A 16367-nucleotide genomic window follows, 5' to 3' on the forward strand; every position below is an offset into this window, starting at 1 on the left:
TATCTGCACCACTTGGAATCTGTTCGTTAGATATGATTTAATTGTTTTTAGAACATGTCCTCGAAAACCCATTTTGTTTAATTTCTCTAGTAGTATTTTGTGATCTACCGTGTCAAAGGCTTTTGAAAGGTCAAGAAAGATGCCCGTTACAATGTCATTTTTTTCCAGTGCTTCAGTTATATAATCTTGTATAAGCATGATAGGCATGTATGTAGAGTTGTTTTTCCTAAATCCGAATTGGTTTTCTGAGAGAATGCATCTGTTTGTTGCAAACTCTGTCAATTGGTAGTGGATCAGTTTCTCTAATATTTTTGAAATCACTGGCAATATGCTAATTGGTCTATAATTTGACAAGTTATTTTGATCTCCATTTTTGTAGATTGGCTTCACAGATGCTATTTTCAATGGGTTTGGGAAGATTCCTGTTGAAAGGCATAGATTAAAGAAATAGGTAAGCTTTGAAAGGATAGGTTTGTAAGTATGTTTTAATATTTTTGAATTGATCCCGTCGACTCCAGCGCCAACATCTTTAAGCTGTTTGATTATTTGTTCTACTTTGTCATCAGTGACATTGCAGAAGTTTGAAAATTCTCCTTCTGCCTCTTGCACATTTTCTAAAGGATTTTTGTTATTACATGGAATATTCTGTTTCAATTTTTCACCAATTTCTGTGAAAAATTTGTTGAAATTTTCAGCCATTGACATTTTTTCAGGTTCATTATTATCAGTATTGTTAAATGTTTCAGGTAAAATATCATATTTGCTTTTTTGTTTTAGGAGTTCATTTAGTGTTTCCCACGTCTTTTTGGGGTTCCTATTGTTTTTTTGGAATTCCGCTTCATAGTAGGCCTTCTTTGAATTGGCGATTGCCCTATTGAGACAGTTACGATATTTGTTGTATTGTGCTATGTTGTACATGCTGGGATTTTTAAGTTTGTTAACAAATAATTTGTTTTTATGATTAATGGAACAGAGAATTGCTGGAGTCATCCATGGTTTTATGAAGTTATTTTTTCTCGAGCTTGCTATGTTTTTCGAGCACAAAGCAATACCATCCTTGTATGCCTGTATTATTTGTATGCATGCCAGTTCTGGATCTGTTTGAGCAGTGAGTCCATCAAGACTCTGTACTAGTTGGCCCCTGAGGGTTTCAATTTTGTTGTAGTCAAATACTGTTTTTACTTTATGTTTTTTCTTTTCCAATCTCTTATTTTCAATGTTTACAGTTGCAAAGATTACAAGATGGTCTGAAAGGTCTGTTAAAATGATTCCTGGTACTACCACTTTGGACAAGTCATTTGTAAAGATATTATCAATAAGAGTACCCGAGGTTGGGGTAATTCGGGTAGCTTTGGAGATGGTTGGCAAAAATCCATAACTACACATTAATGTAAAAAATGATTCATTAGCAGAATTATTTTTCATAGAAAATAAATCAAAATTGAAATCACCTGTAATGAATGCAAGCATATTAAGTTAAGTTAAGGTGGCAAGAAATTGTTCCATTTCATTTAGAAATTCCCATTCATTCTCAGGGGGTCGGTACATTTGACAAACAAGGAAAGGTGGTTTGTTTCCATTCTTGATCTGTAGTGTAACTACTTCAGCTGTTTTAAACTCATGTATATTTATCTTTTGTATTCCAGTGAAATATTTGTCATATGCAAAAATTGCTGATCCCCCTCCTACTTTAATTTCTCTACTTTTGTAGAAAGCCATATATTCATCCCCTAAGCCAAACTTATTTTCTATTTTTGGATTAAGCCAGGTTTCTGATATGCATACAAATGCCATTTTTTGTTCTAATTGTGCCAAAAATGTTTCAATTTCATCCAGCTTGTTTACCATGGAACGTGCATTTATATGAATGATTGAAATGTTATTTTCAAAACAGTTAAGATTTCGAAATTTGGTACATTCATGAAAACTGCAGCTAGTCCTCACCTTATCATATTGAGAATGAGTCGTGGATATGTTGCCTATATCATTTATGAAGGGATCAAAAGTTTCATTATAGATATCGAATACGGTTGACTCGTCAGCCAGCGTATCAATAGCCGCGAAAGATAGGATAGGAAAGTCTACGTACACAAAGTACTACGCGCAACTACGCGTATCACCAGTTGTTCGTGTTACTAAAGGTTGAGGTGCCTCTAAGGAAGAGGAATAATTGTGTGATATATTTATTTATTTGTGGTTCTATTTATCATTTAAACTATCACATACGACATTTAAGCAGGAATGTTGAAAAATATTTCCTAAAAATTCAAAACTCATTTTTGATTTCAGCATTATCACAGATAATGAAAGAAAATTTCCGTATAGGGGCATTCCACGTCAAATCGAACAAAAATCGGCTGTTTTGCACCTTACCATCAGCGATTTCATTATAAATTTGTGAGCGAGTTCCTGTGTGGCCCCGGACATTACATTGATGTTTTTTGCACATTCTGACCACAGGTCTTCTAAATAAAGGGCATCAAATTTTTACAAAATGTTGCATCTTTATATTTTTGAACGACCATAACTTTGGTTGTACTTGTTTGATTTGAATGAAATAAACCTTACTGTTTAGGTAATTTCTTAAGCATTTGTTTAGAATTGCACCTACTTAAATATATGACCTTGAAATTTGCTTAACTCTGTTCTTAAGCACAAATATTGAAATAGCAAAAAACACGTCACCTTCGATTTGGCTCATTTTCATATATTTTATTGCCTACCATATTCTTAACAACCTGTGAAAAAATTAGAGTGGGCCATTCATAAGTTTTGAAGAAAATTGCACATATGCAAACGTATGTTAGCACGCGCAGAGGAGGGGGAAGAGCGAATTTCGCCCACCCCTCCTGTTTTTCGCCAATATCTCATAAGATTAATGCGAAATTAATTATGGCTTCCTGTCAAGAATTGAATTGGCCATCTCATCGTGCAAGCAATAAGAAAATCGGTTCACAACTGTTCTAGTAATAGCGGTGTAAAGTGAACATCCCGTCGCCGCAGCGACGCGGCGACTCGGCAGCCGGCGCCGACCGCTACGCGCCGCCTGAATTGTAGACTGTGCCGGGACGGAACGGAACGGTTCCGTCTTTACATCGCGCTCGCCGCTCCCTACCGCTGATTGCGTTCGATTCGCGTCAAATTTTGTGAAAAGACTAAGAAATGTACAGGCAATCTTATGGTGAAATAATTTTGAAAATCGGTTGGTAAACAATTGAAATATGAACGTGTAAACACAAAATTGTGATTGCTGCGTTTCCCGCATCAGCCGAGCCCGCCTCAGCCGGCGACATGTTACTCTTAGCGGGCCTCTAACTGCCATATTTATTATTGGATTAACTAGCAATTCCCCATACATACTAAAAATGTATGTTCTTTCGTATAGTGAAGATCAAAAGACGAAGATATCGTTGCGTGATAATGTTTTCGTTGAATTTACTTCATGATGCATTTCCACACGGCTCAAAATTCACCGCAAAATACCGTTTGTCTGAGACACTTTTACTATGGAACGTGAATGCTTGACTACGATGACTATGCATTTCCATTCTCGCAGAGTTTGGGATATCACTAATCAGCATCATTCATATCAGAAAGTGTACACAAGCAAGCATGTCTTGACTCTGTCTTTCAAGGTCACGCGCGGTTGCGTGATGCTGATGCATGAAAACGGTGTTTGCCGCGAAAGTTATGAATGGCCCACTCCAATTTTTTCACAGATGGTTAGGAACATTGTGACGGACATAATATGTAAAAATTACCCAAATCGAAGGTGACGTGTTTTTTGCTATTTAATTTTTTCTGTTTTAATTCAAGGTCAAATGCATTTCAAGGTCACTTCAGTTTAATTTTATAATTAAAAATCAAAGCCTTATCAATTGCCTATAAGACCCTGTTAATATCATTTTGATACCAGCAAAGGAACCAGAGTTATAGCCATTTAAAAAATTGATGTGTGACATTTTTCGCTATATTCGATGACCTATATCTCAGCGATACGTTATCAAATTTCGAAAATATTATACGTAACTCAGTTTTGAACCATGCCCAGTCTGCCTACAAATTTTCAGAAAAATCGAAGGGGATGACGGATTTCGGTGTTTGATTTGACGTGGAATGCCCCTATAGGTAATCAATAATGAGCAAAGTGAAGGGACAGACAAAAGTGATGTTTGCAAGCAGACAAATCCGGATGACGAAATACGTTTTACTCAGTGTTGCCAGGTCTAGAGGTAAACCTCCAGATCTAGAGGTTTTAAGGGAGCGTTTCGGGGCTCCTGGAGGTTTTTGCAAAATGCCGGATTCTAGAGGGTTTTCTAGAGGTAATCTGAAAATCCCAGAAAAGACAATTAGCATCAAGGTCTCTTGAGAACTATTAAGGTACTTAATTTCATGTTATTATCTTTAAGTATTGCATGCTTAACCCTAACTTCATTGTGTTTGTAATTTCTTCCATCTTTCGTTTATTTTGGTTGCGTGTCAGTATAGAGCGTAAAATGCAAGGAAGACATAAGAGATGCTTCCCTTATTCCCTGCATTGTCACATGATCGCTCAATGTTGATGAGCGAAACAAGGCCACTGGAAAATCGACAGTAATCTCGAGTCGTTAGTAACGCAATTGGAATGGATTGCTTGTGTGCACCGCCATGTCATTGCCACGATAAACATGTCCTTCCTGTTCTCTGATGGTTAAGCGCTCAATTATTCCGCAATGACAGGAACGGGAGACGGTACCGGGTCATACCGAGGTGAACAGTAGTGCAATATGCACCATTAACTTTCATCTGAGCAATTATGCAGGGCATTAATCCTAACGTTACGTCATTATGAAACTAATTCAGCCGTCAGCCTCAGCTTCCGTTCAGGTGTTTAGGAAATTTCCAGTCATTATATAAGGCATGTTTTCATGCGGATGTGGCCAAATCAAGGTGTGAGTTTAGTCTAAGACGGTGATTTGAGTTTAACATTCGTGTGAAAAGGCATGCTGGTGTAATTAAGACAGCATCATCCTGTCAAGTTCAATTGAAGTCGGTGCACTGAAGAAAACCTTCTCCCTTACCTATATTGGCGTTCGCGACGAGTGGGTATATTATGAGTTATGACACATTTGTAAAAAAAAAAGGTTATCGAATGCATCACAACATTTCCGACCAAAACAATTTGACATGAAATATGATCCATCAACCGCGCGTGTCGGCTCTATCACCAGACATCAGCGACCATGAGCGATTACAAATCAAAACTGACTCTCATCTAGTGATTTATGACATACCTACCGATTTCAGAGCCATCTCGCTTCCACCATTTAGTATCTGACTCCCACCGCTCCCAGATATCTATGGAGTTGGTCGATTTAGATCTTATCCACTGAGGTCATCTCAGCGATCTCTATCGTTCGATGTTGGACGGTTTGAACATATTTGTTCATTTATCATACGAAAGAGAAGCCTACACTCGTTTTCACTCTGCATTCCGCAGAAGGCTTCGTCAAATCAGAGATCTGGTAAGAGGCTTTGGAAGTTTTAGAATATGTAAATCGTTGATTTGTTTTACTGACCATCGTTTAAAGGTAGTGTGCCACCTTTGAAAGATTTCCCATTTTATTTTTCCTAGGATAAGAAGCTTCTGTTTTTACCTAATATCGCAAAAAAAAAATCAAAAATGGGCCTGGAATAGTGCCTTTTTCGCCTAAAAGTTTATCGGTTTTTAGATATGTATAACAACTGTAGTGGGCTCACCTGCAAACAGGCGTCGGGCAACAATCGCGAATGCGGCGCACTTGTGACAATAAGCAAAGGTCATTATAGTGTTACGACCATACGACGTACGGGAATGAGTTATCAGCTGTCTAATCGTAGACAACACAATGTCGAGCCTTAAACTGTAAGCCCGTATTGGTATTGTTTCTTTTATTTGGCTGTCGAACATTATTTATGGTTTGAAATATGATTTTATGTAAAATAATTGATATGAAAAAGCCGTCTTATAAGTTATGACCCCATTTCACCACACGTAAGTGGCAGAAATGACAATGATCAGCTGACGCATTTTTCTTGGCCGAAGTCAGAGCGCGCGGCCCGACGCACCACGCGTATTTGGAAATTCCGACCTCGACGAGCATCAGAAGCCAACTAACAGGCGTGTTCGAAACCGCAGGAGCTGATGATGAACGGGTTTATCGAAACTTGATTGGATGAGCATTAGGGTGTGTCATCAGTAACAGAACCAAATGCCGTTAAGAAATTCCTTGGCACTGAGACCTGCAAACACACGGCATAGCAACCGTTTTTGCAAAAAAATAAAATTCGTGCGGCGCCAGCCGTTCAAAGTTTTGGCGCCCGGCGTTGCAGTCTCCAATGCTGAGCGTCACCCAGCACTGCGAGTAACACCAAGTATTGCAGCAGGTAATAATGCAAAATAACTACCGCTGAAAATGATGCTTTTGAGCGCTTCTAAGGCTGATTGTTGCAAAAAGCATGTCATTAGAGTGTCCAATTACTGTTTTTATTGTGCTCAATGAATTAAGTCGAGCAATGCTACTGAAACTAAAGAAAAAACTGCCCGATTTTGAGAAGCGGGCGGGGTGGAACTGGAGGCGGAGACGGGAAGTGACTCAGATTCGTCTTCTGAAAACACCGACTCCATGGCATCCTCTGGGCGGTGCTTCTTCTTCTTCTTCTTCTTCAGCATGTCATCTCGTGTGACCCGGCCCGTCTCCACCAGGATGTCCCGGATGAGCCCAGCCTCGGTGGAAAGGATCTCCCTCAGCGTCGGCAAAGGGCCCCACGGGCGGGTCCGTGGCCCCTGGTAGGCGGGGTAGTAGACCAACAGGTGTTTGGCCGAGTCCGGTTCGTCGCAACGGACTTTCTCGTCAGACTCGGCCGGACCGAGTCGGAATCGGGTGTCTCCGGTGAGTGGGGAGCAGCTCACGCGGAGCTGTGCCACTGTGATCGACGCTCGGCGGTCCAGTTCTCTCTCCGTGGCCCAGAGCGCCACATCGTCCGCATTCGCAGATGTGTACCTCCAGTTCCCGAGCCGCAGTTATAGCCGGTCATACGAGCCTGCAGGGTTAGCGTCCGATGGCTGCGTTGGTCCTTCAGGAAGACAGCCTCCTGCTGAGTGACTCAGTGGGCGATGAGACTTGTGCACCTGCTCTGAGAGTTGCATTTGCATTTGGCGATATCCAGGAGTTGTTGAATTATGCAGTGGCGGCGCTTTGTTCCTTCCTGTGTCTCTGGTGTTTTGTTCAGAAGTCTGTAGGGCTGTCTGTAGGGCTTATAGCAGTCCCTTTTGATCACTTTCGTCGTGTGTTTTACATAGATCGCGAACAGGGATTCCTTCATTAGTTCAGAGTTGCCTTGTCCTTTTTTCGCCACGGCCCTAAATGCACTATTTGTTTGATTTCTTCTTTGAGCACTCAGCCACCTGACACATAGGCGGCGGAACGATTTGAGACAAGGGGGGGCACCATGGCTCAAGGAGCCAAACCTAGGGTACCCCCAAATCCTGTTTTCTCATCGGGTTTAGGCCACTTATTTTTCGTCACAGCCCTGACACGATGATTTTTTTGATTTTTTTATTTTTTTTTACTAAACGAAAATGGCAGTTCACCCCCGTATGCAGGGGTGTAATTTTATATCTCTTTGTGGGGGCATATGCACCCACAATCCTGAATTATGCCCCCACAATGATGAAAATGCAGCCACAAGTCTTTTACAAGGCTGCAAGCGTCCTTTCGAGAGCACGGTGCCCTTCGCATGCTCTAACGGCGTCCTCCTGACGGCGACCGTCTCGCGTTCATGGATAATATAGCGTGTTTAATCACTCGGCGCCCTTCTGGGAGAATGGCGCACTTTTGACAGCACCGCGCCATTCTCATGGTCTAACGGCGCCCTCCTGACCGTCTCGCGTCCTTAGGTCTCTGTTCACCGTGCATCCCTCGACTGTTCGGCACCCATCTGGCCTCTCAGCGCCCCTGAACCACATATCGACACCTTTTTTTAAACTCCACATTTGTTCTCCGGTGAATTTCAGACAAGTTGGTTAGAGACCTTCAAAAAAGGTACAATCACTCGATTTTTCTCAAGTTTGTCTATCTTGGCAGATAAAGCAATACAAGAACAGGCCTACGAACACACATTTGATCAGGATCGGACGATTGGACACTTTTAAAGGGACTATCCCACCTTTAACATGGGGTTTGAGTTGAGATAGCCAAGCTTGCGGCGAGGTTCAGAAACCACTATCTATCTAGGTTGCAACCCCCGCGGCCTCTTGGTGTTGAAGAAATGCGTTCCCTTCTTTTGAAAATGGGCCTTGCGCAAGGCCCTATCTTCAACATGGAGCGACCGTTAGTGTGACGTCACCTCGTTTAGTCATTCTGATTTAAATGGGTTTGTTCGTTGAAAAATCGCTTAACCCTCGCCCATGTAGGGGGGGGGGGGTTGGTGCAAACCCCCCCCCCCCCTGAGGTTTTTCGGAAATAGTGCAAAAACGGCGGCGCGCAGCGCCGCCAAATTTTGGGTACCTTATGGGGCAAACCTTGCGCATCTTTTGATAAAAAAAATTGACCGGGTCATGTCAGGTCACGGAGTTATGACGTCACAAAGGGAACAGCCTCCGGCCGGATTTTCACAAACTGAGTGCCAACGCCCGAGGTTTCCTGCCGGTGGTACGGACATCGGTTGATGGATCGTGATGAAACTTCCCATGCATGTTGGGGCAAGTATTGGCTATCATATGGTATAAGAAACTTGACCGGGTCAGGTCAGGTCACGGAGCTATGACGTCACAAGAGGAACAGCGTCCGGTACTATTTTTGAAAAGCGCCCGAACCACTATTTTGCTAATTCTTGTCACCTCGATGGGAATATGCAGCAATATTAGCTTCTATAGGGAGCAAATGGACCTCCCAAATCCAAAAACACAATCAGATTTCAAAAATTTAAATTTTGATTTTTCGAATTTCTGCCGCCGACTGTGACCTTGCCGACTTCCGGCGCTCCCAACGCGCCATTTTTAGAGCTAGGGAAACGAAATACATACCAAACGATAGAGAATTGATCAAGGAACACGAAAGTAAAGGTTTCAAGTCGATATCTTCCACCGTTTTGCCGCAATCGCCGCGGAAAGTTGAAAAAGTCTATTTTTCCGAAAAATTTGACCTTTGACCGGTCAAAAGTAGGTCAAATGTTGACCTAGGACCAAAAACTATACCACCAATCGCGAGATCTCGGCGAGAGCAATCCGTTGGTCTTTTCCGCTAAGCTCTACGACGCTCCGTTTTCAAACGCCAAGGGGGGGTCGCACCAACCCCCCCCCCCCTGCATGGGCGAAGGTGGCAGATCGCCGTTTACGGGCGAGGGTTAAAACTTGGTCTGAACTTTATTGTGGTGCCTACAGAGTAAAAAGAATCAGCTTTATGACAGTAATGTGGCCTGGGGAAGGAGGTAATTTTGGGCTGTGATGTCACATATTTGAAAGTTTGTGTGTATGGGAAGCCTAAGATGTTTAATGAAAAATAAATGCCAGAACCGTTTTCCTGGTCATCCAATCTATAAAGTCGGGCACAATTTAACTGGTTTTAACAACATTTTAGAAGGTGGGATAGTTCCTTTAAAAGGAGATCTTTCGTGCCTCCCGGAAATTCACGGGAGAGCAGATGTGGGTTTTAAAAAATGGTGTCGATATAGCGTTTTCAATCACTCGGCACCCTTTTACGAGAATGGCGCCCTTTTCATGATCTCAAGGCGCCCTCGTAACCATCTGGCGCCCCCACGTCCCCACCAACGTAGCACTACTGACTGTGCGGCGCCCTTCTGGCCTCTTAGCGCCCCTGGACCACATAGCGTTTTAATCACTCGGCGCCCTCCTAAGAGAATGGCGCCCTTTTCATCGTCTCACGGCGCCCTCGTAAGTCGTAACCGTCTGGTGCCTCCACATTTCGTGCCCCTCCTACTGGATGGCGCCTCTCTACATCTTTTTTACGTCCTTCCGGTCAGTCTCCACTTTTAAGCGTGTATTTGCTTAGTCAGACACGTCACTTGAAGCGCCATTCGGCTAGCAATGTTATCAAATTCGGTGTTAATTTAGGCTCCCACATAAAGAATATCTATCGCGCCCCAAAACGGCCTGGCGCCGGGCGCCCCTACAGCTGGGCACCCACAATAATTTTAGGAAAATTACACCCCTGCCCGTATGTGTGGTTAACTTTAAGCTGATCCTCAAGTACCTATGTGTTTGTCTCTTCCTTATTGTCGTTTGATAAATTCGATTTATCCTACATGTATAATTCCCAAAAACAAGAAGCCATCGCAGTACTAATCAGTGGCGAATCCCAGGGTGGAGGTCACATGGGTCATGACTTAGGGCCTGGGGTCACCACATGCCTGCCAGGAGCACCACAGGCCTGACAGCCGACAGGGGCACCACAGGCCCGCCAGGGATGCCACAGGCCTAGCAGGGGCACCACGGGCCTGTCAGTGGCACCACAGGCCTGTCAGGAGCACCATCGGCCTAGCAAAAGCACTACAGGTCTTCCAGGGGCACCACAGACCTGCCAGGGGCACTATCGGCTTCGCAGGGGAACCACCGGCCTCGCAAGGGCACCATGGGCCTGTCAAGGGCACCACAAGCCTGTCGTTGGCAATTAAGGATTGTCAGAGGCACCACAAACCTGTCAAGGGCACCTGCGTTCTAACAGGGGCACCACAAACCTGTCAAGGCCCAGGGACACCACAGGCCTAGCAAGGACACCACAGGCCTGTCAGGGGCACCACGGGCCTGTCAGGGCCCATGGGCACCTAAGTCATGTCAGGGCCCACCGTAGGCTTGTCAGGGGGCAGGGTAGGTAGGTGCCACAGTCTTTTCAGGGGCACCAGCGGCCTAGCAGGGGCACCAGGGGCACCAGTCATCACATGACTAACCAAAAATAAAAAATAAAAAAACTGAAAATAGGGCACCACCAAAATTAAGTGGCCGAAATCCGTTGAGGTTTTAATTTTGGGCATAGGTAGGGGAACCACTTCGATTCATGACCCTCCCCTTGGAGTTTTCCCGAATCCGCCCCTGGTACTAATACATCAAATTTAAGGGGGGGCACCTTGCTATTGGTGCCCCCCTTGCAGAATTCAAGGGGGGGCACGGTGCCCCGGTGCCCCCCCCGTTCCGCCGCCTATGACCTGACATAACTGAAGGCCTCTGCTTTAGTCAGCAGTCGCTGTTGGGACAAAAGTGCCGGCTGTCCTATCACGAAATGTTTTGTACGCGGCCGTGTCACTTTCGGCAGGGCCCTATGCTATCCGGATCATAATTCACGAGGCGAAAAAAACGTAGCTGATTAGGAAATGCCCATACGACAATTATAGCACGACACAGGGAACCAGCAAAGCGCCGCCACTGCATAATTCAACAACTCCTGGATATCGCGAAATGCAAATGCAACTCTCAGAGCAGGTGCACAAGTCTCATCGCCCACTGAGTCACTCAGCAGGAGGCTGTCTTCCTGAAGGACCAACGCAGCCATCGGACGCTAACCCTGCAGGCTCGTATGACCGGCTATAACTGCGGCTCGGGAACTGGAGGTACACATCTGCGAATGCGGACGATGTGGCGCTCTGGGCCACGGAGAGAGAACTGGACCGCCGAGCGTCGATCACAGTGGCACAGCTCCGCGTGAGCTGCTCCCCACTCACCGGAGACACCCGATTCCGACTCGGTCCGGCCGAGTCTGACGAGAAAGTCCGTTGCGACGAACCGGACTCGGCCAAACACCTGTTGGTCGACTACCCCGCCTACCAGGGGCCACGGACCCGCCCGTGGGGCCCTTTGCCGACGCAGCCTCCGGGACATCCTGGTGGAGACGGGCCGGGCCACACGAGATGACATGCTGAAGAAGAAGAAGAAGAAGAAGCACCGCCCAGAGGATGCCACGGAGTCGGTGTTTTCAGAAGACGCATCTGAGTCACTTGCCGTCTCCGCCTCCACCCCGCCCGCTTCTCAAAATCGGGCAGCTTCTTCTTTAGTTTCAGAAGCCATGCTCGATTTAATTCATTGAGCACAATAAAAAGAATAAATGGACACTCTAAGGACATGCTTTTTTGCAACAATCAGCCTTAGAAGCGCTCAAAAGCATCATTTTCAGCGGCAGTTATTTTGCATTATTACCTCCTACAATACTTGGTGTTACTCGCAGTGCTGGGTGACGCTCAGCATTGGAGACTGCAACGCCGGGCGCCAAAACTTTGAACGGCTGGCGCCGCACGAATTTTAATTTTGGTGGACTCGGATATGGATGAAAATTCATTATTGATCAATGTGCCAAGGAAAAACCTTACGGCGTTTGATTCTGCGAGAATCACCCCCTCGATGACACACCCTAATGAGCATATCGGTAATAGCGATTTCAGTGTGTGCATTTATTGTTCATAGTGGTGTGAAATGTGGTTGGGGTACGACCGACAACCCGTCGGGGCGAATTTCGCACTGGGGTACTCAAAATTTGAAGAATTTAAGCCGTTTCCATGAGTTTTGAAGGTATGGATAAGTTCTAAAAATCCGGTTCTCCTTATCTGGGCCATTAACTCCATACGGTCCAAGAAAGCTGGCACACTACCTTTAACTCACGGCTAAGAGCCATCCGTGTATCCAATACGGAACCGTGGTTTGGGAAAGGTCCGACCGCGGCCAAGACCGCGGCTATGTGACAAACAATAGCTTTCTCCCTCTGACCACATGTTTTCAATTGGTCTGCGGCTGGTAAGCGCTGGGCTGTGGTTTGAGTTGAGGATCCAGGCTGGTAAAAACGAGAATGGGACGTTAGAATAGACGGCCAGTGTATGGAGCCTGAGAGCTGAAACTAAAAATTAAAATATGGGATGGGCAAAACAACGGTACTGCAGCTCACCAGATCACACCACTTTTCCCGATAATAACAGAAAATGGTGCAAATATATAGGAACTGGTCTTAACAGAACCAAGAGAATATGTCATAAAATCAAGGCCAATAACAACTAAAAATCAAGCGAACTGGATCTGTCACGCCAGCGTGATGACAATATACTAATCAGAGCCGGGAATCCTCACCCTAACCGATGTCACGACCTCGAGGGCACCACTAAACCGCGACTTCATAGCCAGAACCACAGCCCCGGCATCCAGCAGCCAATTACACACCACAATGGCGGCCTCCACAGCCGCAGAGTCTCCAGTGTGTTCCGGTGCCGGAGGCTCGGCGTGACTGTGACCTCTGTGACCTCCATCTGACCTCGATCTGACCTCATACTGACCCGGCGCCGACCCCACGCAGACTCAAATCCGGCGCCTGTCATCTCCCGTCATGTCTCATCGCCGGCTGTCTCCCAATCTCTTCAAGTGTCATCGCATGTCCCCGAGTGTCATCCCTGACCTCTGACCTTCTGTGACCCCAGGTTCACCCATGACCGCGTGCTGGGGGGCTATTCGCCTCCTCCATCTGCTGCTCCCAACTGGTCACTAACACTGGAGGAGTGCCTGAGGACGTCGGGTACCGAGTGTACTTATCTGAACGGCCATCAGTACCCCGAGCTGACGGTACCCTTCTTCTGCGGCCACCATGCCGAGTGCACGTGAGTACCGGGGAGGGAGGGATGGGGAGGGGAGACGGTGGGATGGGGTGGCGAACGGTAGTATCGGTGAAAGTGATGGTGATATAGATGGATGAAATGAAAGGAATCAAGTACTGGGATGCATAGATTTTCCATCAATCTCAGTTATTTCATTTGTTTTACTTTTACATTTTTTAAAACATGAAATGCCACGCAAATGCATTTAGCACCTTTGGGCTAATTACAGATGGATGTTGCCCGCAATTAGCAGCATAACAAATCGACATAATCATAAAGCGATTCGCGATTGACACTGATCAAAGGTGATTCTGATGGCGATGTCAGATGTCGGAGACGCGACTTACTAGACGAATCATGCCACTGGGTGTAGTTGGCGACCCTTTCATTATAGTAGCTAACTAGTGTGCTAATTAATCGCATTCGTTGTGCCACCTATAAAGGGTCTTGGTGCAGTCCCGTTTCAAGAAACCAACGTTGCTGGCACTCGGCCAGAGGCGGCCCTATATTGTTTTTACAAAAACAAAACAGATGCGGGACAGAACTGACCTCGCGAGCGGTCAACCGCTCGCGCATGTAGCGCCTCTAGCGCCGAGTGCCGCAACTATGAGTGGGTGAATTATGAAAGAAGGATCAGGTTTAGAAGTTAAACGTAAATATGTCGTAACATGAAGGAATTCGTGTAATTTGTTAAGCTTACAAGTCAGTCAGGGCACAAAAATATCCCGTCTACGTACCAGATGTTTTCAAGACCTTGACCAGAGACCAACGATCAATGGAAATAAATCACCATCGGCTGCCGTTCAGCGTTTTTGTCGAGCCCGAGTCACCCATTCGCTAGACACAAACACTCGCATACATTAAACGAATCCATCGCTGAAAGCGGGCCGAATGGCCCAACGCTCAATCGTCGGTAGAGGTCATCGCCGCTTCGGTAGCCCGTAAAACGCGACCTAATGGCTATTGCCATACGATCCGTCATCGTGAATGACGAGACGGGATGACGTAACGTCACCGCCTGTATGCGTCACTGTGATAAATGGACGATAAAATTCGTCTCGCTGATGTCGCTGCTAGCTTTCCTACCTACCTTTTGAAGGCGTTCATCAATTCACCACTGCACTAGCCAACAGTTTGGTATTATCTTAAATATACGTCTTCTTGAACTCAATAAATCCCTAAAAAGGAATAGGTCGGTAAGCAGTAAACACGTTATAACAGCGGTTCCGCGCCTGCTGGTTTTTACGGTCAATAATTCTCCGGTAATCGGCCGACCGTAAACACGAGCACACACCTTCCCCGAGGGCAAACGAAAAGTGAGCTAACAGACGATGAGCGAACAGACGAACGAGCGAACAGACGATGAGCGAACAGACGAACGAGCGAACAGACGATGAGCGAACAGACGAACGAGCGAACAGACGAGGAGCTGGGGAGGCCTGCTGCCGTGTGCCGGAGAGAAGTATGTACGTCAACAAAACAATCAAGAATCAAACACCTGGGCAGGACCGGGAGGCGGAGGGATAGAGAAAGGGAGAGAGGGTGGGATAGGGAGAGAGAGAGAGAGAGAGAGAGAGAGAGAGAGAGAGAGAGAGAGAGAGAGAGAGAGAGAGAGAGAAAGAGAGAGAGAGAGAGAGAGAGAGAGAGAGAAAGAGAGAGAGAGAGAGAGAGAGAGAGAGAGAGAGAGAGAGAGAGAGAGAGAGAGAGAGAGAGAGAGAGAGAGAGAGAGAGAGAGAGAGAGAGAGAGAGAGAGAGAGAGAGAGAGAGAGAGAGAGAGAGAGAAAGAAAAAGAGAGGGAGAGGGAGAGATTGAGGGAGAGAGATCCACAGCCTCTAATGAGAACGTGAACTAGCAAAGCCCTACATACTATCCACGCATCGGAAAACAAAATTGAATTCCGAGCTCATGACCTCTAGAGCTGCCTGAAGCAAGCCATTCATTTTTCTTATCGCAACCGTTTATCTTTATTCTTCAGCTCGGCCATTTCATCAGCCCGGCAAAAAACCCCAGCTTCCATTCATAGCTCTCACATTCGCATGCCAACGTCTGAAGACCTTCACGGGGGCTTCACCGGCGGCCCACCCACGCAGACAATAGCATTCTCAGCTTCTCTAACTGCCTTCGCTCACCTCCATCCATGCCTCATAACCTGCCTTTGCTGGTGCCGGTGTGTTGCAACTCAGCACTCACTGTATAAGAGACCGATCTGAGGCCGCATCAAGAGACCGCACCTAAGGCCGTCTCTGCGGCGGGTCACTGGGCCAACGAGCGATGGCGCCGGTCATCTGAGACCACGGGGCTCCAGTGACCGATGGGGGATGACCTGCGCCCCGCCGCAGTGGTCATCGGTCAGTGCCGACCGCTGAAGGTCAGGTGATCGGTCAGCCGGCGCCCCGGGTGACCGGACAAGCCGCGAGCTGCGAACGTGATGTGGTAGAAACGGATCGGTGTGTGAGGCATGAGGGAGAATAAGGCGTGTTATGTCGGGTCACATAAGAGACCGTGACTGGAATGCACAAAACTCCGCACGTGTCTGGGAGTCATTGAGCTGTCTCATCCAGATTCCCAGCTATTCATAGATCCAGGTGATATGATGATGCTTGTAATAAGGATCCTAATTTTGGCTCGGGTGTAATGAGTGGCTGATAAGCTCATAGCTCTAGGTTATTTGCTGTTTCTGTGAAGGTCACTTCCCGGTCATCCTCTCTCTCTCTCTCTCTCTCTCTCTCTCTCTCTCTCTCTCCTCTCTCTTCTCTCTCTCTCCT

The 16367-nt window shown here is 46.1% G+C and overlaps 1 protein-coding gene across 1 annotated transcript in view; it reads left to right on the plus strand.

Annotated features, from left to right (window-relative positions):
• The window catches only part of LOC122373457 (heparan sulfate 2-O-sulfotransferase 1-like), a gene marked incomplete at its 3' end in the record, with an annotated part of 30984 nt that extends 17379 nt beyond the window's left edge, over positions 1-13605 (plus strand). The window contains exon 3 of the mRNA XM_043351537.1: positions 13429-13605. Coding sequence (XP_043207472.1) covers positions 13429-13605 — 177 coding nt within the window. The remainder of the gene's footprint in view (positions 1-13428) is intronic.
• Positions 13606-16367: the final 2762 nt, after the last annotated feature.

The sequence above is a fragment of the Amphibalanus amphitrite genome, unplaced genomic scaffold, assembly GCF_019059575.1.
Source record: "Amphibalanus amphitrite isolate SeventyFive unplaced genomic scaffold, NRLGWU_Aamphi_draft 001498F_arrow, whole genome shotgun sequence".
Taxonomy (NCBI): domain Eukaryota; kingdom Metazoa; phylum Arthropoda; class Thecostraca; order Balanomorpha; family Balanidae; genus Amphibalanus; species Amphibalanus amphitrite.